The sequence below is a fragment of the Bos indicus x Bos taurus genome, chromosome 4, assembly GCF_003369695.1.
Source record: "Bos indicus x Bos taurus breed Angus x Brahman F1 hybrid chromosome 4, Bos_hybrid_MaternalHap_v2.0, whole genome shotgun sequence".
Taxonomy (NCBI): domain Eukaryota; kingdom Metazoa; phylum Chordata; class Mammalia; order Artiodactyla; family Bovidae; genus Bos; species Bos indicus x Bos taurus.
Window position 1 is genome coordinate 108,525,363 of NC_040079.1, and position 17,274 is coordinate 108,542,636.

A 17,274-nucleotide genomic window follows, 5' to 3' on the forward strand; every position below is an offset into this window, starting at 1 on the left:
GTGGATTAGTCAGGGTTTTAATTTAGAATCATCTGGCTCCCAAATCTATTTCCAGTTGAGAGATGGACGGTAAGGATGTTGTTAAAACTATACATGTCAGTAAATGCCAAAGCCAAGACTTTGTTTTTTTTTAATCAAGAAAAAAATTAAAAGATATATGGAACACTTAACGAATATTAAATGGCACATGGGAAAAGAGTCTAGAGATAGACCACAATTAAACAAATAGATAAAATATGTAGGATGCTAGAAAATGATGGGTGCTATGGAGGAAAATTAGAATAGGAAAGGGAGATGGGCGGTACTGCGGGGGAGGGGTGTTGGAGAGCGTTTTTATTATTTTCCACAGAGGGGAGAAAAGCCTCTGCAGAAGAAAAAAAGATGAGACTCCTGTAGTCTATCTTGGAATCCCTTAATATAAAAAGCGTATTATATAACGGGGCTTCCCGAGTGGCTCAGTGGTAAAGAATCTGCCTGCCAATGCAGAAGACCAGAGTTCAATCCCTGAATTAGGAAGATCCCTTGGAGAAGGACATGGCAACCCACTTCAGTATTCTTGACTGAGAAATCCCATGGACAGAAGAACCCACTGACAGAAGAACCTGGCAGGCTACAGTCCATGGGGTCAAAAAGGAGCTGAACACGACTTAGCAACTAAACAACGTTATGTAATAGGGAAGAACCTTCTGTATTCTATCAACACACAAGAGTTAATCTCTAAAGGGATGTTACCTGTGAACTGAAATTACACAGACTGGCCAATCTCTGAGAACCCTGCCTCCCAGGTAATGAGCATTTAGGGAAAATACTTTTGTTTAGCTTACAGGAAGCATCCTGACCAGGCCCACCTACGGATGACTGCAGGAAGACAGACATGAACACATCCTCTCCAGAGGCTGACGGGAACCAGGAAATGTTTGACTTTACTCTCTCCCCTTTAGTATAAAAGAAGCCTGAATTCTAACTCAGGCAAGATGGTTCTTTGGAGTACAAGTCCACTATCTTCTTGGTATACTGGCTTTCTGAGTAAAGTTGCTATTCCTTGCCCCAACAACTCATTTCTAGATTACTGGTCTGCTGTGCGGTGAGCAGTATGAGCTTGGACTCAGTTTGATACATGTTAAGAAAAAGGGACTGGACAAGAGTCAGTAGCTCTTTGTTGAGCATTTACTCTGGTCAGAGTAGGAGGTCACTGTAGGAGCCAAACCTGAAACAGCCTTTGTGTGCGTGGGGACTCAGTCGTCTCTGACTGTTTGTGACCCCAAGAACTACAGCCCCCCAGGTTCCTCTGTCTATGGGATTTCCCAGGCAAGAATACTGGAGTGGGTTGCCATTTCTTCCTCTCAGGGATCTTCTTGACTTGTCTTTTATGTCTCCTGCATTGGCAGGTGAATTCTTTACCACTGAGCCACCTGGGAAAGCCCTGGAAACAACCTTCGGATTCCCTTGCAGCCCCAAAGGTCTTTTACCTTGTTTTTAAAAGGATGACAATCAATTAGCATTTCTAAGTATTCTGATGTTGATGTATTCAAAAACAGCACTGTAAACGTGGGCTAGCAACAACAACAAAAAATAACAACAAAAATAGTTTCCGAGTTGGAGTAAAAATAGTTTTCAGGTTAACATTCGTCATGTGTTACAGAAGCATGGGCGAGTTATCTCTTAGTCATCAGCACAAAGATGGTGAAATTTGTTTTATGAAAACTCAGTAAGATGCCAGGAAGAAACTGATTAGGAAGATAGTGCAGGTGATAGCTGTTATTCTATCATCTTTACACTGCCACAGAAAAAAAGGACTATATTGGTGAGTCTTCATGGGGAGGGCAGGGAATAGCATGTATCTTAAAGGATTCTGAACATTTTGTCTAGTTCTGTTTCCAGGAATAATACTGGTTAACACTTACTGGATCTTATTACATGCCAGATATTATGTTAAATACTGTAGCTAAACTAGTATATTTTGTTGTTGCTGTTCTGTCCCCGTGGACTGCAGCACGCCAGGCTCCTCTATCTGTAGTCCTCCACTATCTCCTAGAGTTTGCTCAAATTTACATCCATTGAATCTGTGATGCCATCCACCCATCTCATCCTCTCCTGCCCCCTTCTCCTTTTGCCTTCAATCTTTTCCAGCATCAGGGTCTTTTCCAATGAGTTGCTCTTTATATCAGGTGACCAAGGTATTGAAACTTCAGCTTCAGCAACAGTCCTCCCAATGACTATTCAGGGTTGATTTGCTTTAGGATTGACTATAAAGGGAATTCATTATCCCTATTCTACAGTAGAAGAAACTGAGATTTAGAAAGATTAAGTAATTTATCCAAAGTCAAGAAGGCAGTAAATTGCCAGAGCCAGACCTTTCCAGTTTCTCATAAGCTTTATACATGTGCTGCTTAAATCCACCGTGCTCCATGACCACAGACTGCACACTTAACCCAACTGGGATTCTGGGGGAAAGTCATGTTATTGCTGACAAGTACAATTGGTAATAATGTAGAAAGAGGTTATGTTAAAGCCATTGCTGCTGACTAGGGGTTCAGAAAGGGACACAAAAACCATAGCATCAACAATAAACATCTTCATAGCACACATTCTGCCAATATAGGTCTTCCATGACTCAAAAGAATAGACTTCCTAATCACCCAAGGAAGAGAAAAGTTGAGGAAAATATAGGTCTAACCAGGAAATTTCTAGGTGGAATATTAAGGATGTTGAAAGGGTAATGGATAAACATAAAACATTTACTATATGCTGGCATCCAGAATAATATAAACTCATTATAAAACACATTATTGTTAAAGAAAGGGATCAATCAATATTTGTTGTCAATTATGTGTTAAACCCTGTGGTAAGTACTTTAAGAAAACCATAGACTCACACATTATCACATTCCAAATTTTATTAACCACTTATATTTATAATTTTAAATTTTATGTATATGCTTAACCATATTATTACATGTGACCAAACATTAGTACATCATTAAAGCTCAAGATATTCCACGGGATTCAAAAAAAGAAAAAATTCTTATGAAATCACACAGCCTCCTTTGAGCTCCTTGAAGGGATTTTTGTCCTCTGGGATACCCTTTACTAATGGATCCTCCCCAGATCTTTCTTCAACATAATCCCTGAATTCTTCACAACATTTGGACACCTTAAAGGAAAAAAGAAAGAGATGATTCATTTGGTTTAATGGAGAATACTTCAGAACCCAAGAATGCATTTATAATAACCATTTGTGTGTGTGTGTTCTATCTTTTTAATGTGACTCTGCTTTCGGCCAACACACTCATACTTTGTACAAGAGAAGAAGAAACATTGACAGCGGCTCCCTCCTCTGTCCTTGTGGATATCTTAGAGCAAAGACTAATCAGCTGGCCAAACACCAGCTAAGGGTTCTCAGCAGATACTGCTTCCAGCCTCTTTAAAGGAGACAGGATCCAGGGATCAGAACACGGCTGACAACACAAGTCAAGAATGTTACCAGAGTAAGCATTGATTAAATGTTTTTCCTCATTCCAAAAATGTGACCTGTGAAGGTGGAAGGGAATGAATCATTGTTAAATTCCAGGCTTATCACCACTCCTGGATTCTCAGAAGGATACACTTGTAATTTTATTTTAAGCTTGTCTAATGATTGATCATGATTGTGAACTTGAAGGTAAGCTCCAAAGGGAGCTGACTGACTTGTTCACATGTATCGCAGGCATCTAGAACAGAACCTATTTATTTGTGTGTGTGTACATGTGTGCTCAGTCATGGCTGACTCTTTGCAACCTCATGGACTATAGCCTGCTGGGCTCCTCTGACCGTAGAATTTTCCAGGCAAGAATACTGGAGTGGGTTGCCACTTCCTACTCCAGGGGATCTTCCCTCTCCGTGTCCTGCATTGGCAGTCGGTTCACTATGCCACCTGGGAAGACCCTTACATTTTACTGGTGTTCAGTAAAAAAATAATGGCTGAACCAAATCATTTGTTTTGTTTATGAGCTTGCTCCTTAGTCATCTGCAACCTTATAGTAATGACTTTGTGAAAAATCAGGCTTTAGTATTTTAATTAATGGACTCAGTCAAAGCCTGTTAATGTACCATATAACATACTGTTTAGAGAGAGGCAAAGTTCTATACATGTGTAAATATAAGTGTGTGTGTTGTGTATATGTATACATATGCATATACACACATGGGGCCACGTTATTCATTCCTTTTAATTGTCAACTTGTTTTGTTTTCACTTAATACATCATCATGATATTAACACAAAGGTGTTTTATTTTTGGCAGTCCAGGAAGTAACCATTCTGCAAGTTATCTAACGAATTTATTGTTTTGTTTTAATAAAATCTTCATGCTATTTTTTTTCATGGAAGTTCTAAGCAACATCAGACAGAAGACTTAAAACTACTTATAACTCTGCAAACTCATTATCTGCATATTAGAACAAATCATTTCTAACTGGGGGCCTGGCACTTGTCAGGTGGCTCCTTCATAGGATGATACTTGGAGTTTATGCACACATTTGAACAATATTAATTTGAAATATATAATGATTTAGAATCACATTTTTTCCTCCTCAAAATTCAAACTTGAGATTTAGATTCACTTTTCCCCCTTCTTCCAAACACCAGCTCTTTGGGCCCCAACTGGATGTCAGCAACAGGAATCAGTGAGGGTTAGTTCTGACAGTGTCTGGTTAGGATCTGAGAATACTGAGGAGCAATAATTACCTACAATCCTATGTGAGTGTATGTGGTTCAAAACTCTATTATATACAGTTTAATACAAGTTTACACAGCACGGTGGAAAGAACATGGACACTGGATTCAGGAGATCCCAGGTTTGATTTTGGCTCTGCTCACTTACCAGCTGTATCCTTATTTAAAACAGTTTATCTAAGGTTTAACTACTTCATCTATGAAATAGAAGGAACATAGGTTGCATTAAATACCTGGCATAGATAGTGAAGCAAATGGTAGCTATTAACTACAAAGACTGCCTTTCATTTTTGCTTATTATATTCACTTAAAGTCATCACACGGAGAAAGCAATGGCAACCCACTCCAGTACTCTTGCCTGGAAAATCCCATGGACGGAGAAGCCTGGTAGGCTGCAGTCCATGGGGTCGCTAAGAGTCAAGTACGACTAAGCGACTTCACTTTCACTTTTCACTTTCATGCATTGGAGAAGGAAATGGCAACCCACTCCAGTATTCTTGCCTGGAGAGTCCCAGGGACAGAGGAGCCTAGTGGGCTGCCGTCTATGGGGTCGCACAGAGTCAGACACGACTGAAGCGACTTAGCAGCAGCAGCAGCAGCAGGAAAGTCATTACAAATCTTTTTAGAAGTTGGATGCCAAGAGTTGTCCCAGTTTGACAATGCTGCTGTTTAGTCACTAGGTCATGTCTGATTCCATGTGACCCCATGGAATATAAGCTGCCAGGCTCCCCTGTCCATGGGATTCTCCAGGCAGGAATATTGGAGTGGGTTGCCACTTCCTCCTCCAGGGAGTCTCACAATGCTACCACCTTGATAGCAAGGTTGAGGCATATTATGGATCAGTCTGGTTCATAGATATCAATAATAATTTTTAAAGTAATAATAATTACCTATTGTTACTATTCCCATTTTATAGAAGAAGAAATTGGCATAGCTAAGTTAGCTAACTTAAGTGAATGTTACACAGGGAGAAAGTTGTGGAGCCGGAATCTGAGTCAGATATGGTTCCGGAGGAGACACACTTAACCATACTATGATGGACACTATGCCATCCTATGTCAGAGTTCTGGGTTCAGGCCTGGAAAGTTCTGAGTGTGTGTGTGTGTGTGGTATTGGCAGTCTGATACTAAATTAAATTGACTTCCAAGAGCAAAGACACATTATGTAATAGGAAAAGGAACCAGAAAGCCTGACAAAATGGGGATGTATGTGATGTTTATCCAAAACAATAATTCCCAGGTGAACCTGCCACAGTGAACAGTAAACATGAAGATGACCAAACTGCATATAAAACAATCCTGGCTATATAAATAACAAAACAGCTTTTGGATGTTTCACGTATAAAAGAAAAAATCATTAACTCCTTTATCTCAAAAGTTTATTTTCCCACAAATTATAAAGATAAGGGTTTTAACTTTTTTGGTGTATGTTCCAAGCTTTTGTGCTGTTTAAAGATTTAATTTTTATCTTTACAACAAAGTATGTTTGGCCAGTATGGAAAGGGCAACAGGGAAGTTTGAGACAATTATAAACGTAAGAGAAGCCAAAATTCCAACTTTTACTGGGAGTGAGAGTTTTGAGCAAAGTTTGAAGATAATACAAACTCCTTTTTTCACTTTGGCCTGATAAAACAAGTGTTTTTAAGAAACATGAAATATACTCTTATGACTTGTGGAGGAGTTTTTGTTCTACTGATGTTTCTAAAACGAAGAGATCTGAAATACATATCTACATTTTCCAAGCATCAGTCACTGTTTGTTGGGTGGAAAGCTTTATTTCTTTGCCATTTCTGCTCCTTCTAATGGGAGAGGACTTTGGGTAACGGTTTTTAAGATCTGAGAAATGTTTGTAGGAGAAACCAGCGAGTTCTTGTGCCTGACCTCATTTTTATTTTCAAAGAAGGAATAGAATGTACTCATTCATTACTGGCCGTGACAATGCTGGAGGGGATGACGTCTTGGCTAAGAGCATTTGAACAATATCAAGTAAAGAGAAACATCAATTTAGTAAAGTAAAAACAAAATGCCTATATGCATTGCTTTACTTTATTGCTTAGCTAAAAAATATGATGTCTCATATTCTTCATTTTATTTTTCTCTCTCCACTCCCTTTAAAAAAATAATCTATAAAAATGTAAAAACATTTTAGTTTAGCACCATACAAAAACAAAAACAGGCCAAGGGCTGGATTTGGCTTATGGAACATAGTTTTCCAGGCTGTTAATTTTAACTCTAAATCAAAAGATAATTATGATTATTAATTTTCTTAATTTCTGATGAATTTTATCTGAACAACTTATTTTCAACTATACTGAGCTTCTCCAGTGAGTGATGTGAAAGAGGAAAAATAATTTTCCCTCTACACTTCTAGGTTCTTAACTGAGATTACTCTGCAATAAGAAAGGCAGATTAACAGGAGAAAAACAAGTTTAAAAACATGTATACCCTCTGTATACAAGGGAGAAACTCGGGAAAACTGAGGCACTTCCTGAATTAGTTCAAGTCACCACCTTAAATACTGCTACAATGAAAGACAAAATAAGATGGTGGGTGTGGATGACAGGGGTGTGGACAGCCACTTAAGAGCCTAAGATAATTATCAGACCCTTACCCGAAAAAGTCCCTGGAGGCTCATATGGTAAAGAATCTGCTTGCAATGCAGGAGACTTGCATTCAATCCCTGGGTTGGGAGGATCCCCTGGAGAAGGGAATGGCTATTCACCCCCTCCAGTATTTTTGCCTGGAAAATCCCGTGGACGGAGGAACCTGGCAGGCTATATAGTCCACGGGGTCTCATAGAGTCGGACACAACTAAGCAACTAACACTTTTCATTACCTTAAAATAATTCATGACAACCTATCCCTTAAGGATAAATATTTCCCTTTCTTATGTCAGAATACAACCTCTTAGCTAAGCCCTCATAAGCCCCTGACTTTCTCTTCCCTGGAACACTCTTCAAGTTTTACCCAAATCTGTCTCCTGAATTGTAATATTTAAGAGCCCCAAATAAACATTTTTCATTAAAGAAAAAAAGGATAAAAGAAAAGCACAGTGTCAAAAAAAAAAGAATAAAAACAACAGGCCCAAATGGAGTCACTTGTGCTAAGCCCCACATCAACAAACCAAAACTTAATATCTAATTTAACTGCAGTTTCAATGTTTCCCAAGAGTAAACCTAACACACCGGAATTTCCCAGTCTGCATGAGCTAATCTGCATGAGAGACCTCCTACCCTTCCCCCAAAGGAAGTTGTTCCTGCCTGAAATAATTGTTTCTTTGTTTATGACTTTCTTGTCCCGCCCCTTTGTCCCTATAAAAACCTTCCATTTTGCACAGCTCCTTGGTGAGCCTTTCTACTTGATAGATGCAATGCTGTTCAATCCATGAATTATTTAATAAGGCCAATTATGTCTTCAAATTTACTCAGTTACATTTTGTTTTTTAACAACAGTAAACAAGGGGATGGTGGTTAAGCAGATTTAAATCCTTTTGTTCCCCACTGATAAGAGTTTCTAGCAACTTAAGAGTCATTCTCAGAGAAGGCAATGGCACCCTACTTCTGTACTCTTGCCTAGAAAATCCCATGGATGCAGGAGCCTGGTAGGCTGCAGTCCATGGGATCGCTAAGAACGACTGAGTGACTTCCCTTTCACTTTTCACTTTCATGCATTGGAGGAGGAACTAGCAACCCATTCCAGTATTCTTGCCTGGAGAATCCCAGGGATGGGGGAGCCTGGTGGGCTGCCATCTATGGGGTCGCACAGAGTTGGACACGACTGAAGTGACTTAGCAGTAGCAGCAAGAGTTATTCTTCTCCTCCTGATACAGAGGAGTGAGTGCTTGTATGCATGCTAAGTCGCTTCAGTCATGCCCGACTCTTTGCAACCCTATGGACCAAAGCTCACCAGGCTCCCCTGTCTATGGGATTCTCCAGGCAAGAATACTGAAGTGGGTTGCCATTTCCTTCTCCAGGGGATCTTCCTGACCCAGGGATCGAACTCACATCTCTTATGTCTCCTGCATTGTCAGGCAGGCTCTTTACCACTGGTGCCACCTGGGAAGCCCCACAGAGAAGGAGACACCCTTACCAATGGAGATGTCCCTTACAAATAAAATTCAAAAGAGGACAGCAGTTTACCAGCATTCTTTCCAGCGTCACTTCTTTCTTGAGCTGGTCGACTTCCATCTTCAATTTGTCCTTTTCTGTCAGGTCCTCAATATTGATCACTGGCATCTTCTGCCTGTTGAAAAAGTATAAAGTTTTATACACCTGAATTGTCAGACTCCCTTCAAGTTAATGTAAGCCAAACCTTTCTTCAGCTCTGAACTTACTAAGCAAACTGTTTGTTTTAACTTCCTTTGATAACCAATTTCTCTTGAATCCCTCCAAACAATACTAGCCTACGCACTAGCCCTGAGATTTTAAGGCTTTCTTATAATCTTCACTAATATGATTAAGTATTTAACTCTAAACACCTGCTAGTAGGTGTGTGGAGAGGTCAGTTTAGTCAGTATATAATCTTAAATATCCAGTCCTTTTCCCTGTTTCTTGGCACAGTGTATAAACTGAGGTTCCAACCCTCATCTCCAACTCCAAAACCCTCCATTATATGATTTATGCCATTTAGGTTAGTTTGAGGTCACTGAGGACTGCCCATTAATTCTCTAAATCACTAGAGTATTTAATCTGGTATTAACAGAAAAACATGCAAAAAGTATCATTATAAGTCCCTTATAAATAATGGATTGACATATGAACCAACAGGATGAAAATACACCAACAAATGATCTTGCTAATTAGGAACAAACTAGTATCTTACTTAGATTATACCCAGAATTTTTTTTTTTCTTTTTGTATATTACTGTCACAATGAATTGGATAGCAATGATGAGCAAATGCAGCAAGTTAAAGGGGACGTGGTGAGTCTGATCTCCCGATGTGTATTATAAAAGAATTAGGGCAGTAGCAATATCTTCTTCTTCTTAATTAGATCAGTGGGCAATGGGAAAGACAGTATAGTATTTTGCTGATTCCTTTATGAAACTGCCTGGAAAATATTTCACTGTATCCAAGTGGCATCATGCTTTGTGATCTGTCCTCTTTCAGTCTTGTCTTTCCTTTCGTGTCTCTAATCCAACTTCTATGATGACATATTTTTATGAAAGTTAGATACGCTCGGGTCATATGCTATTTTAGAAAAGCGCTTAAAGTCATACATATACATAAAAATATGCTGCTAATCATATGTTAGCAATTAACTTATTTCCTTGTATTTATATAGTATTTTCATTTCCAAAACATTTGAGGAAATATTATTTTCCTTCTTAGTTTTATAATACTCTGTTCTTCTCTGAATAAAAGAGATAGTTTAGCCTATTTTCAGGGATAAATGCCTACTGATGCCAACAGAGAGGTAAAAGAGAAAACCCAATGGACATGCGTGTGTGTGTGTTAATCACTCAGTCGTTGTCTGACTCTTTGTAACCTCATGTACTGTAGTCTGTTAGGCTCCTCTGTTCATGGAATTCTCCAGGGAAGAATAATGGAGTGGGTAGCCATTCCCTTCTCCAGGGGATCTTTCTGACCCAGGGATCCAACCCCAGTCTCCTGCATTGCAGGCAGATTCTTTATAATCTGAGCCACCAGAGAAGCCCACCCAATGGATACCCAAAGCCAGTATTTCCTATACTTTTAACTTTCATTTTGCATTTTTTATTTTTTTCTATTCTACGAATCCCACTGTGCAATTGTTGTTTGGTATTTGAAAGCCCATTCTCAATTTTATTCTTACCTTCCTTCTCACCTCCTTTAGACTATCTGCAAAAGTTCACAAGCACATCTGTTTCTCCTGATCATTTTTATTTGTTGACATTGTCCTTTGCAAAACTTTTCCCCATCTTGGAAAATGTTTTCCACTTGGCAATGGCTTTGAAGAATCACTTTAGGAACTTGTTGAAACAGAAGCCCAACTTAGGTTTTGATTTAGGGTAGGGCTTAGAATTTCATTTTCTCTGTTGTGGAGAAGGCTTACGATATATTGGCAATAAAATGATCATCCACTAGCACTTGCTAGCTGTGTGGTCCTGATCAAGTTCTATAACCTCTCTGTGATTCATTTTACTAGGAAATAGGAGCAATGATAGTATCTACATTGTAGATTTCTTTGCTTGAGAAGAATGAAGGTTGTATAACACTTGGAGCATGGAGTAAGCACTCAGTCCACGGTAGCTGATGTGACTCACTTACTCTGTACCTCTAGACTCTCACATTGTGCTGTTATACCTGTCACTTGCTGATACGTGGCTTTAAAAGTGCTCTTAAAGGATATCACGCGGACACGATTTAGGTCCTGTAGTACCACGTGTAGTAGATGCTGTTGGTGCCCTTTCCAGACTCCTCTTTCTCTTTCCAGGGTGGGTTATTTGTCCCTCTAGAAGCTGTGGGTATTGACACACACCTTTTCTTATGTTTTCCCTTGGCTGATGAAAACCTTCAACTGATGATACCTGGCAGATTATGACAACTGGCCCCTGTGAGTGTTCTGTAGCAAATGGCTGCCTGAAGTGGGGTTCTGATAGTCCAGACCACTGCCTCTGGGCTGAAAAGCCTTGATATAGCTGAGCTGAGAGCCTTCCTGAGCATCCCATGGGTTCAGGATGAAGCTAGACTTCTGAAACTACATCTTTTCATACCTTCTCCTCCTTCAGCCTGCTTTCCTCATCAGAGATCTCTCCTGAGCACTCACCCTCAATAAATCACTTGGAAAAGAGCCCCTGTCTTAGGATCTGCTTCTGAGACACACTGAAACACAATAGATTATAAGAACCTTTACAACAGCACCCATTTCTTTTATAACATATGTCCTTACCACTCTGTATTGTTTTGTATATTGTTCAGATGCAGAAGAGAACCATGAAGTACTGATAAAGCCACTTGCAACCTATGTCAGAAATATTTACCTCGACATAGAGAAAAGTGCAAGATGTTGTAGAGGAGGAAAAATAATTTTCTCTCTACCCTTCTAGGTTCTCGGCTGAGAAAATCCTGTAATAAAAGATTAATAGAAGAAAAATGAACAGAAGTTTAGTAACACATATACCTCCTATATACATGGGAGAGACCCAGGAAAACTGAGTAACTTCCTCAAATGGCCCAAGCCACCACCTTAAAGACTGCTTCCTGCTAAAGACAAAAGAAGATGTTGTGGAGGGGGAGGAGGAATCAGTTATGGGAGGTATTCAGGCAAAGCACAGTAAACGAGGGCTATGAGATATGAGTTGCTGTCTTCTCCATTGATAGAGTTTTTAGAGATTTAGACTCCTCCTCCTCTTTCTGGTACAGAGAGGGAGACACCATTACAAATGGAGAGTTCGCTTAGAAATATAAATGTCTCTTATAAAAGAATAACTTCTACTTGATTTTCATGGCTTCTCCTATGTCTGCTGTTTCTTAAAAATAATCAGCTCAAAATACCTCTTATGCCAGAGAGACGTATTGTGAGCTGGCATCTTATTCTCCCTTCCAGTACCTAACTCCACGTTATTAACAAATGATTTCTTAACTCTAAAATGCTCTGATTCACCATATTTAATAACAAGTTAAGCAAAACACACTTCATTTGATGTGAATCTTAGAAGGTGAATCTTCGACAATTTGAGAATGCTTGCCAAATTTGATACCACAGGTCTTGTATGGAAAAATTCAAAGAGTGAAGATCAAAACTCTGACCACCCTCAAGGACACCTAGATACACAGTGAAGCACAGCCTATATTATCTGCATGGAGATATATATATATATATATATATACACACACACACATAGATCTCTCTCTCTCTCTCTCTCTCTCTCTATATATATATATATATATATATTTATGTATATATCTCCATGCTCAGAGTTGTATTGAAGCCAAAGATTTAAAAGCATTTAGATATAATATCATAGAACTACTTTTTTAAAAGCCTTATTGGCGTATAGTTGATTTACAACGTTATGTTAGTTGCAGGTGTACAGCAAAGTGAGTCACTTGTAGACATACATATACCCACTCTTTTTTGGATCCTCTTTTCCCATATAGGTCATTACAGAGTATTGAGTAGAGTTCCATGTGCTCTACAGCAAGGTTCCTATTATCTATTTTTCCATAGTAGTGTAATTTTCAACAGCAATCTCCCAATTTATTCCTCCCACCTTATCCCCTGGTAACCACAAGTTTGTTTTCTACATCAGAAATCTACTTCTGTTTTGCAAATAAGTTCATTTGTACCTGTTTTTTTTATTATTCCATAAATAAGTGATGTCATATGATATTTGTCTTTCTGTGTCTGATTTACCTCACTCAGTATCACAATCTCTAGGTCCATCCATGTTGCTGAAAAGGGGCATTATCTTGTTCTTTATTATGACTGAGTCATATCCATTATATATATGTACCACATCTTTTTATCCATTCATGTTTTGATAGAATTAGCTGGCTTCATGCCGTGGCTATTGTAAACAGTGCTGCAGTGACCACTGGGGTGCATATATCTTTTGGAATTATGGTTTTCTCCAGGGAATAGGACTGCCGGATCATATGGTAGTTCTATTTTTAGATTTTTTTAGAAATCTGTTCTCCATAGAGGCTGTACCAATTTACATTCCCACCATCAGTGTAGTGAATTCCCTCTTCTCCATAGCCTCTCCAGCGTTGTAGATTTTTTTTGATGATGACCATCCTGAGCAGTGTGAAGTGATACCTCATTGTAGTTTTGATTTTTATTTCTCTAATAACTAGTGATGTTGAGTATCTTTTCATGTGCTTTTTGGCCATCTTATCATCTCATTACTATTTATCCCATTTGCAGATGAGGCAAAGGAGATCAAGAGAACTGACGTGTCCAAAATCACACTGTTGTTAAGAGTAGAGCTGGGGTTATAACACAAGTGTTTGTTTTCTGGTCTGGGATGATTTCCATTCTTGCAAACCACTTCCAGTTACCCTCTTCAAACTACTTTAAAAGACTGGATTTGCTTTTCTTTCATGTACTCCATTCCCCCGGAATTACTTAGAGAAAGAGAGCACAGAGTTGGCAGGGAGGGCTGAAGACTCAGAACAACAAGCCCAGGTAGCAGGTACAGCTAACTAACTCAGGGAAGAAAGATACTCCCATCAGGTAGAAGATACATCACCTTTTACCTCTTCTTCCACCCTGCACTACCAGGGTAGCTGTTGCTGCTGCTAAGTCGCTTCAGTCATGTCCGACTCTGTGAGATCCCATAGACGGCAGCCCACCAGGCTCTCCCGTCCCTGGGATTCTCCAGGCAAGAACACTGGAGTGGGTTGCCATTTCCTTCTCCAATGCATGAAAGTGAAGTCGCTCAGTCGTGTCCGACTCTTCGCGACCCCATGGACTGCAGCCTACCAGGGTCCTCCGCCCATGGGATTTTCCAGGCAAGAGTACTGGAGTGGGGTGCCATTGCCTTCTCTGATCAGAGGAGTTAAGGTCCAAAAAAGCCAAGAGGAGTAGAGGCGGGGGAGACAGAGCAGTGGTTCTCAATGGGAGCAATAGTGCCCCCTAGGGGGCCTTTTGAAACCGCCAGATTGTCTATGGTTTTCACTGGTTTTGTAGGTATGGGTGAAGGATGTTGAGGACAGAACAGTGTAGAGTAGCTTGTTGTTTTAGTCGCTAAGCCATGTCTGACTCTTTAGTGGCTCTGTAGGTTGTAGCCCGCCAGCCTCCTCTGTCCGTGGGATTTCCCAGGGAGGAATACTGGAGTGGGTTTTCATGCCCTCCTCCAGGAGCTCTTCCCAACCCAGGGATCAAACTGGCATCTCCTGTATTGGAAGATGGATTTTTTTTTTTTTTTTAAACCACTGAACCATTGGGCTTCCCAATAGAATAGAGTAGCTTCAGTTCAGTTCAGTTCAGTTGCTCAGTCGTGTCTGACTCTGTGACCTGATGGACTGCAGCATGCCAGGCCTCCCTGTCCATCGCCAACTCCCGGAGTTTACTCAAACTTATGTCCATTGAGTTAGTGATGCCATCTAACCATCTCATCCTCTGTCGCCCCCCTTCTCCTCCCACCTTTAATCTTTCCCAGCACCGGAGTCTTTTCAAATGAGTAAGTTCTTTGCATCAGGTGGCCAAAATATCAGAGTTTCAGGTTCAGCATCAGTCCTTCCAATGAATATTCAGGACTGATTTCCTTTAGGATGGACAGGTTGGATCTCCTTGCTGTCCAAGGGACTCTCAAGAGTCTTCTCCAATGCCACAGTTCAAATGCATCAATTCTTCTGCACTCAGCTTTCTTTATAGTCCAACTCTCACATCCATACATGACCACTGGAAAAACCACAGCCTTGACTAGACGGACATTTGTTGACAAAGTAATGTCTCTGCTCTTTATCTCTAGTTTGGTCATAACTTTTCTTCCAAGGAGCAAGCGTCTTTTAATTTCATGGTTGCAGTCACCATCTGCAGTGATTTGGGAGCCCCCCAAAATAAAGTCTGTCACTATTTCCACTGTTTCTCCATCCATTTGCCATGAAGTAATGAAACAGGATGCCATGATCTTAGTTTTCTGAATGTTGAGCTTTAAGCCAACTTTTTCACTCTCCTCTTTCACTTGCATCAAGAGGCTCTTTAGTTCTTCGCTTTCTGCCATAAGGTTGGTGTCATCTGCATATCTGAGGTTATTGATATTTCTCCCAGCAATCTTGATTCCAGCTTGTGCTTCATCCAGCCCACGTTTCTCATGATGTACTCTGCATATAAGTTAAATAAGCAGGGTGACAACATACAGCCTTGACACACTCCTTTTGCTATTTGGAACCAGTCTGTTGTTCCAGGTCCAGTTCTAACTGTTGCTTCCTGACCTGCATACAGATTTCTCAAGAGGCAGGTTAGGGTCTGGTATTCCTGTCTCTTGAAGAATTTTCCACAGTTTTCAATAGAGTAGCTTAAGGTCTCATTAATACCTTTCAGAGTTTCCATAGGTTTCTTGACATTTATTTAGAATTAAAGGAAGATCCCTTGTTGTAGAAAATGGCAACCCATTCCAGTATTCTTGCCTGGAGAATCTTATGGACAGAGGAACCTGGTGGGCTACAGTTCATGGGGTCATAAAGAAGTCTAACATGACCTAGTGACTAAACAATGACAAGGACAGTGTAAAGTTAAAAGGCTATTTGTCTTATGTTTACTTTTAAACATTATAGATTAGAGTATTTTGAAGAAAACTTGACTAATAAAACAATTAACTTATAAGGACTATATTGGAGAAAATTACTACAATTAATTTTTAAAAGTCTTTTGTTTTTTACAGAGAATCAATCACAGATTCTTTGAAATAGAAATGCTGTTCAGTTCAGTTCAGTAGCTCAGTAGTGTCCGACTCTTTGTGACCCCATGAATCGCAGCACGCCAGGCCTCCCTGTCCATCACCAACTCCCGGAGTTCACTCAGACTCATGTCCATCAAGTCGGCGATGCCATCAAGCCATCTCATCCTCTGTTAGGGCACTTCAAATATGTTGATTCATAAACATTCAGTTTGACACATTTTTCAGACACAAATCCACTCTGTTACGTAAACTTGTAATCATGGGTATAAACTTTCTCTTCTTGTAATTTTCTTTTTCATCTTGACATTATACTTGGGACTATTAACGAATAATAGCTCACATTTTTATTCATTTGTTCAATAAATATTTACTGAGTTCTATTATGTGCCATATAGTATTCTGGATTCTTGAAGGTAGAGCAGAGAAAAAAAAAATTAGAATACTTACATTCTCATGAGGGAGACAAACAATAAACAAGATTTAAGAAATTAAATGTAGCAATATATTGTGAAAAGTGTTAAGGGGAAAAATATAATGTGGAAGGAAAAGGAAATGTCAAGAGAAGTTATTTCAGTCATTGAGAGAGTGGCCAGGGCAGGCTTCTCCGAGACAGTGCTATTTGAATGAAGACCCGAAGGAGTGATGGCGTGTCTAAGAGAACACTGCATGTATCCAAGAGAAGGTGGCTCCAGGGATCAGTAAGTGCAAGGGCAGCAGTGAACCAGCATGAAAGTGATGAGTCAAGTGAATGTGGGAGAAGAATAGCACGTGGTATCAGGACTCGAAGGGGTCTTTCAGGCCACTGTAAAGATTCCGGCTTCATTATGAGTGACAGGGAACACGGGAGGGTTTTGAGTAATAGAGTGATATTATCTGTCATATGTTTCAGCATCATGATTCTGGCAACTATTTTGAGGTTAGAACATAGAGCGCAAGGGGAGAGGCAGAGATGAGGCAATTTTGGTAATTAAGGTGAGACACGATGGTGACTAAAATCAGAGTAATAGGTGCGGAGGTGGGGACATGTGATGAGATTCTCAATATATTTTGAAAGTAGAAATAATAGAACATGCTGAGAGATCAGATATAGGAATTAAAAGAAAGAAAAAGTCAAGGTAACTCCAATGATTTGAGTCTGAACAACGGAAAAAGGAATCTGCTATTCAGTTGGTGTAAAAGTAATAGCAGTTTTGGACCCTGAATTTTAAATATAACTAAGGTCAAATACATCTTA

At 39.7% G+C, this 17,274-nt stretch overlaps 1 protein-coding gene across 1 annotated transcript; it reads right to left on the reverse strand.

The window, feature by feature from the left end:
• Positions 1–2,883: 2,883 nt before the first annotated feature.
• Positions 2,884–11,759, reverse strand: GNGT1 (G protein subunit gamma transducin 1). Its single transcript, XM_027540353.1, has 3 exons — positions 11,673–11,759; positions 8,851–8,953; positions 2,884–3,153 (listed from the first exon to the last, which is right to left on the reverse strand). The coding sequence occupies exons 1-3, from the start codon at positions 11,678–11,680 to the stop codon at positions 3,025–3,027; spliced, it is 240 nt and encodes a 79-aa protein (XP_027396154.1). The 5' UTR covers positions 11,681–11,759; the 3' UTR covers positions 2,884–3,024.
• Between the last annotated feature and the right edge of the window lie 5,515 nt (positions 11,760–17,274).

Bases quoted from the DNA above. Each gene is read 5' to 3' on its own strand.
- GNGT1 (XM_027540353.1), bottom strand. The intron at 3,154-8,850 runs GTAAACTGCTGT...TTTTCCTTTAAG, and splicing joins TGACGCTGGAAAGAATGCTG to GTGTCCAAATGTTGTGAAGA.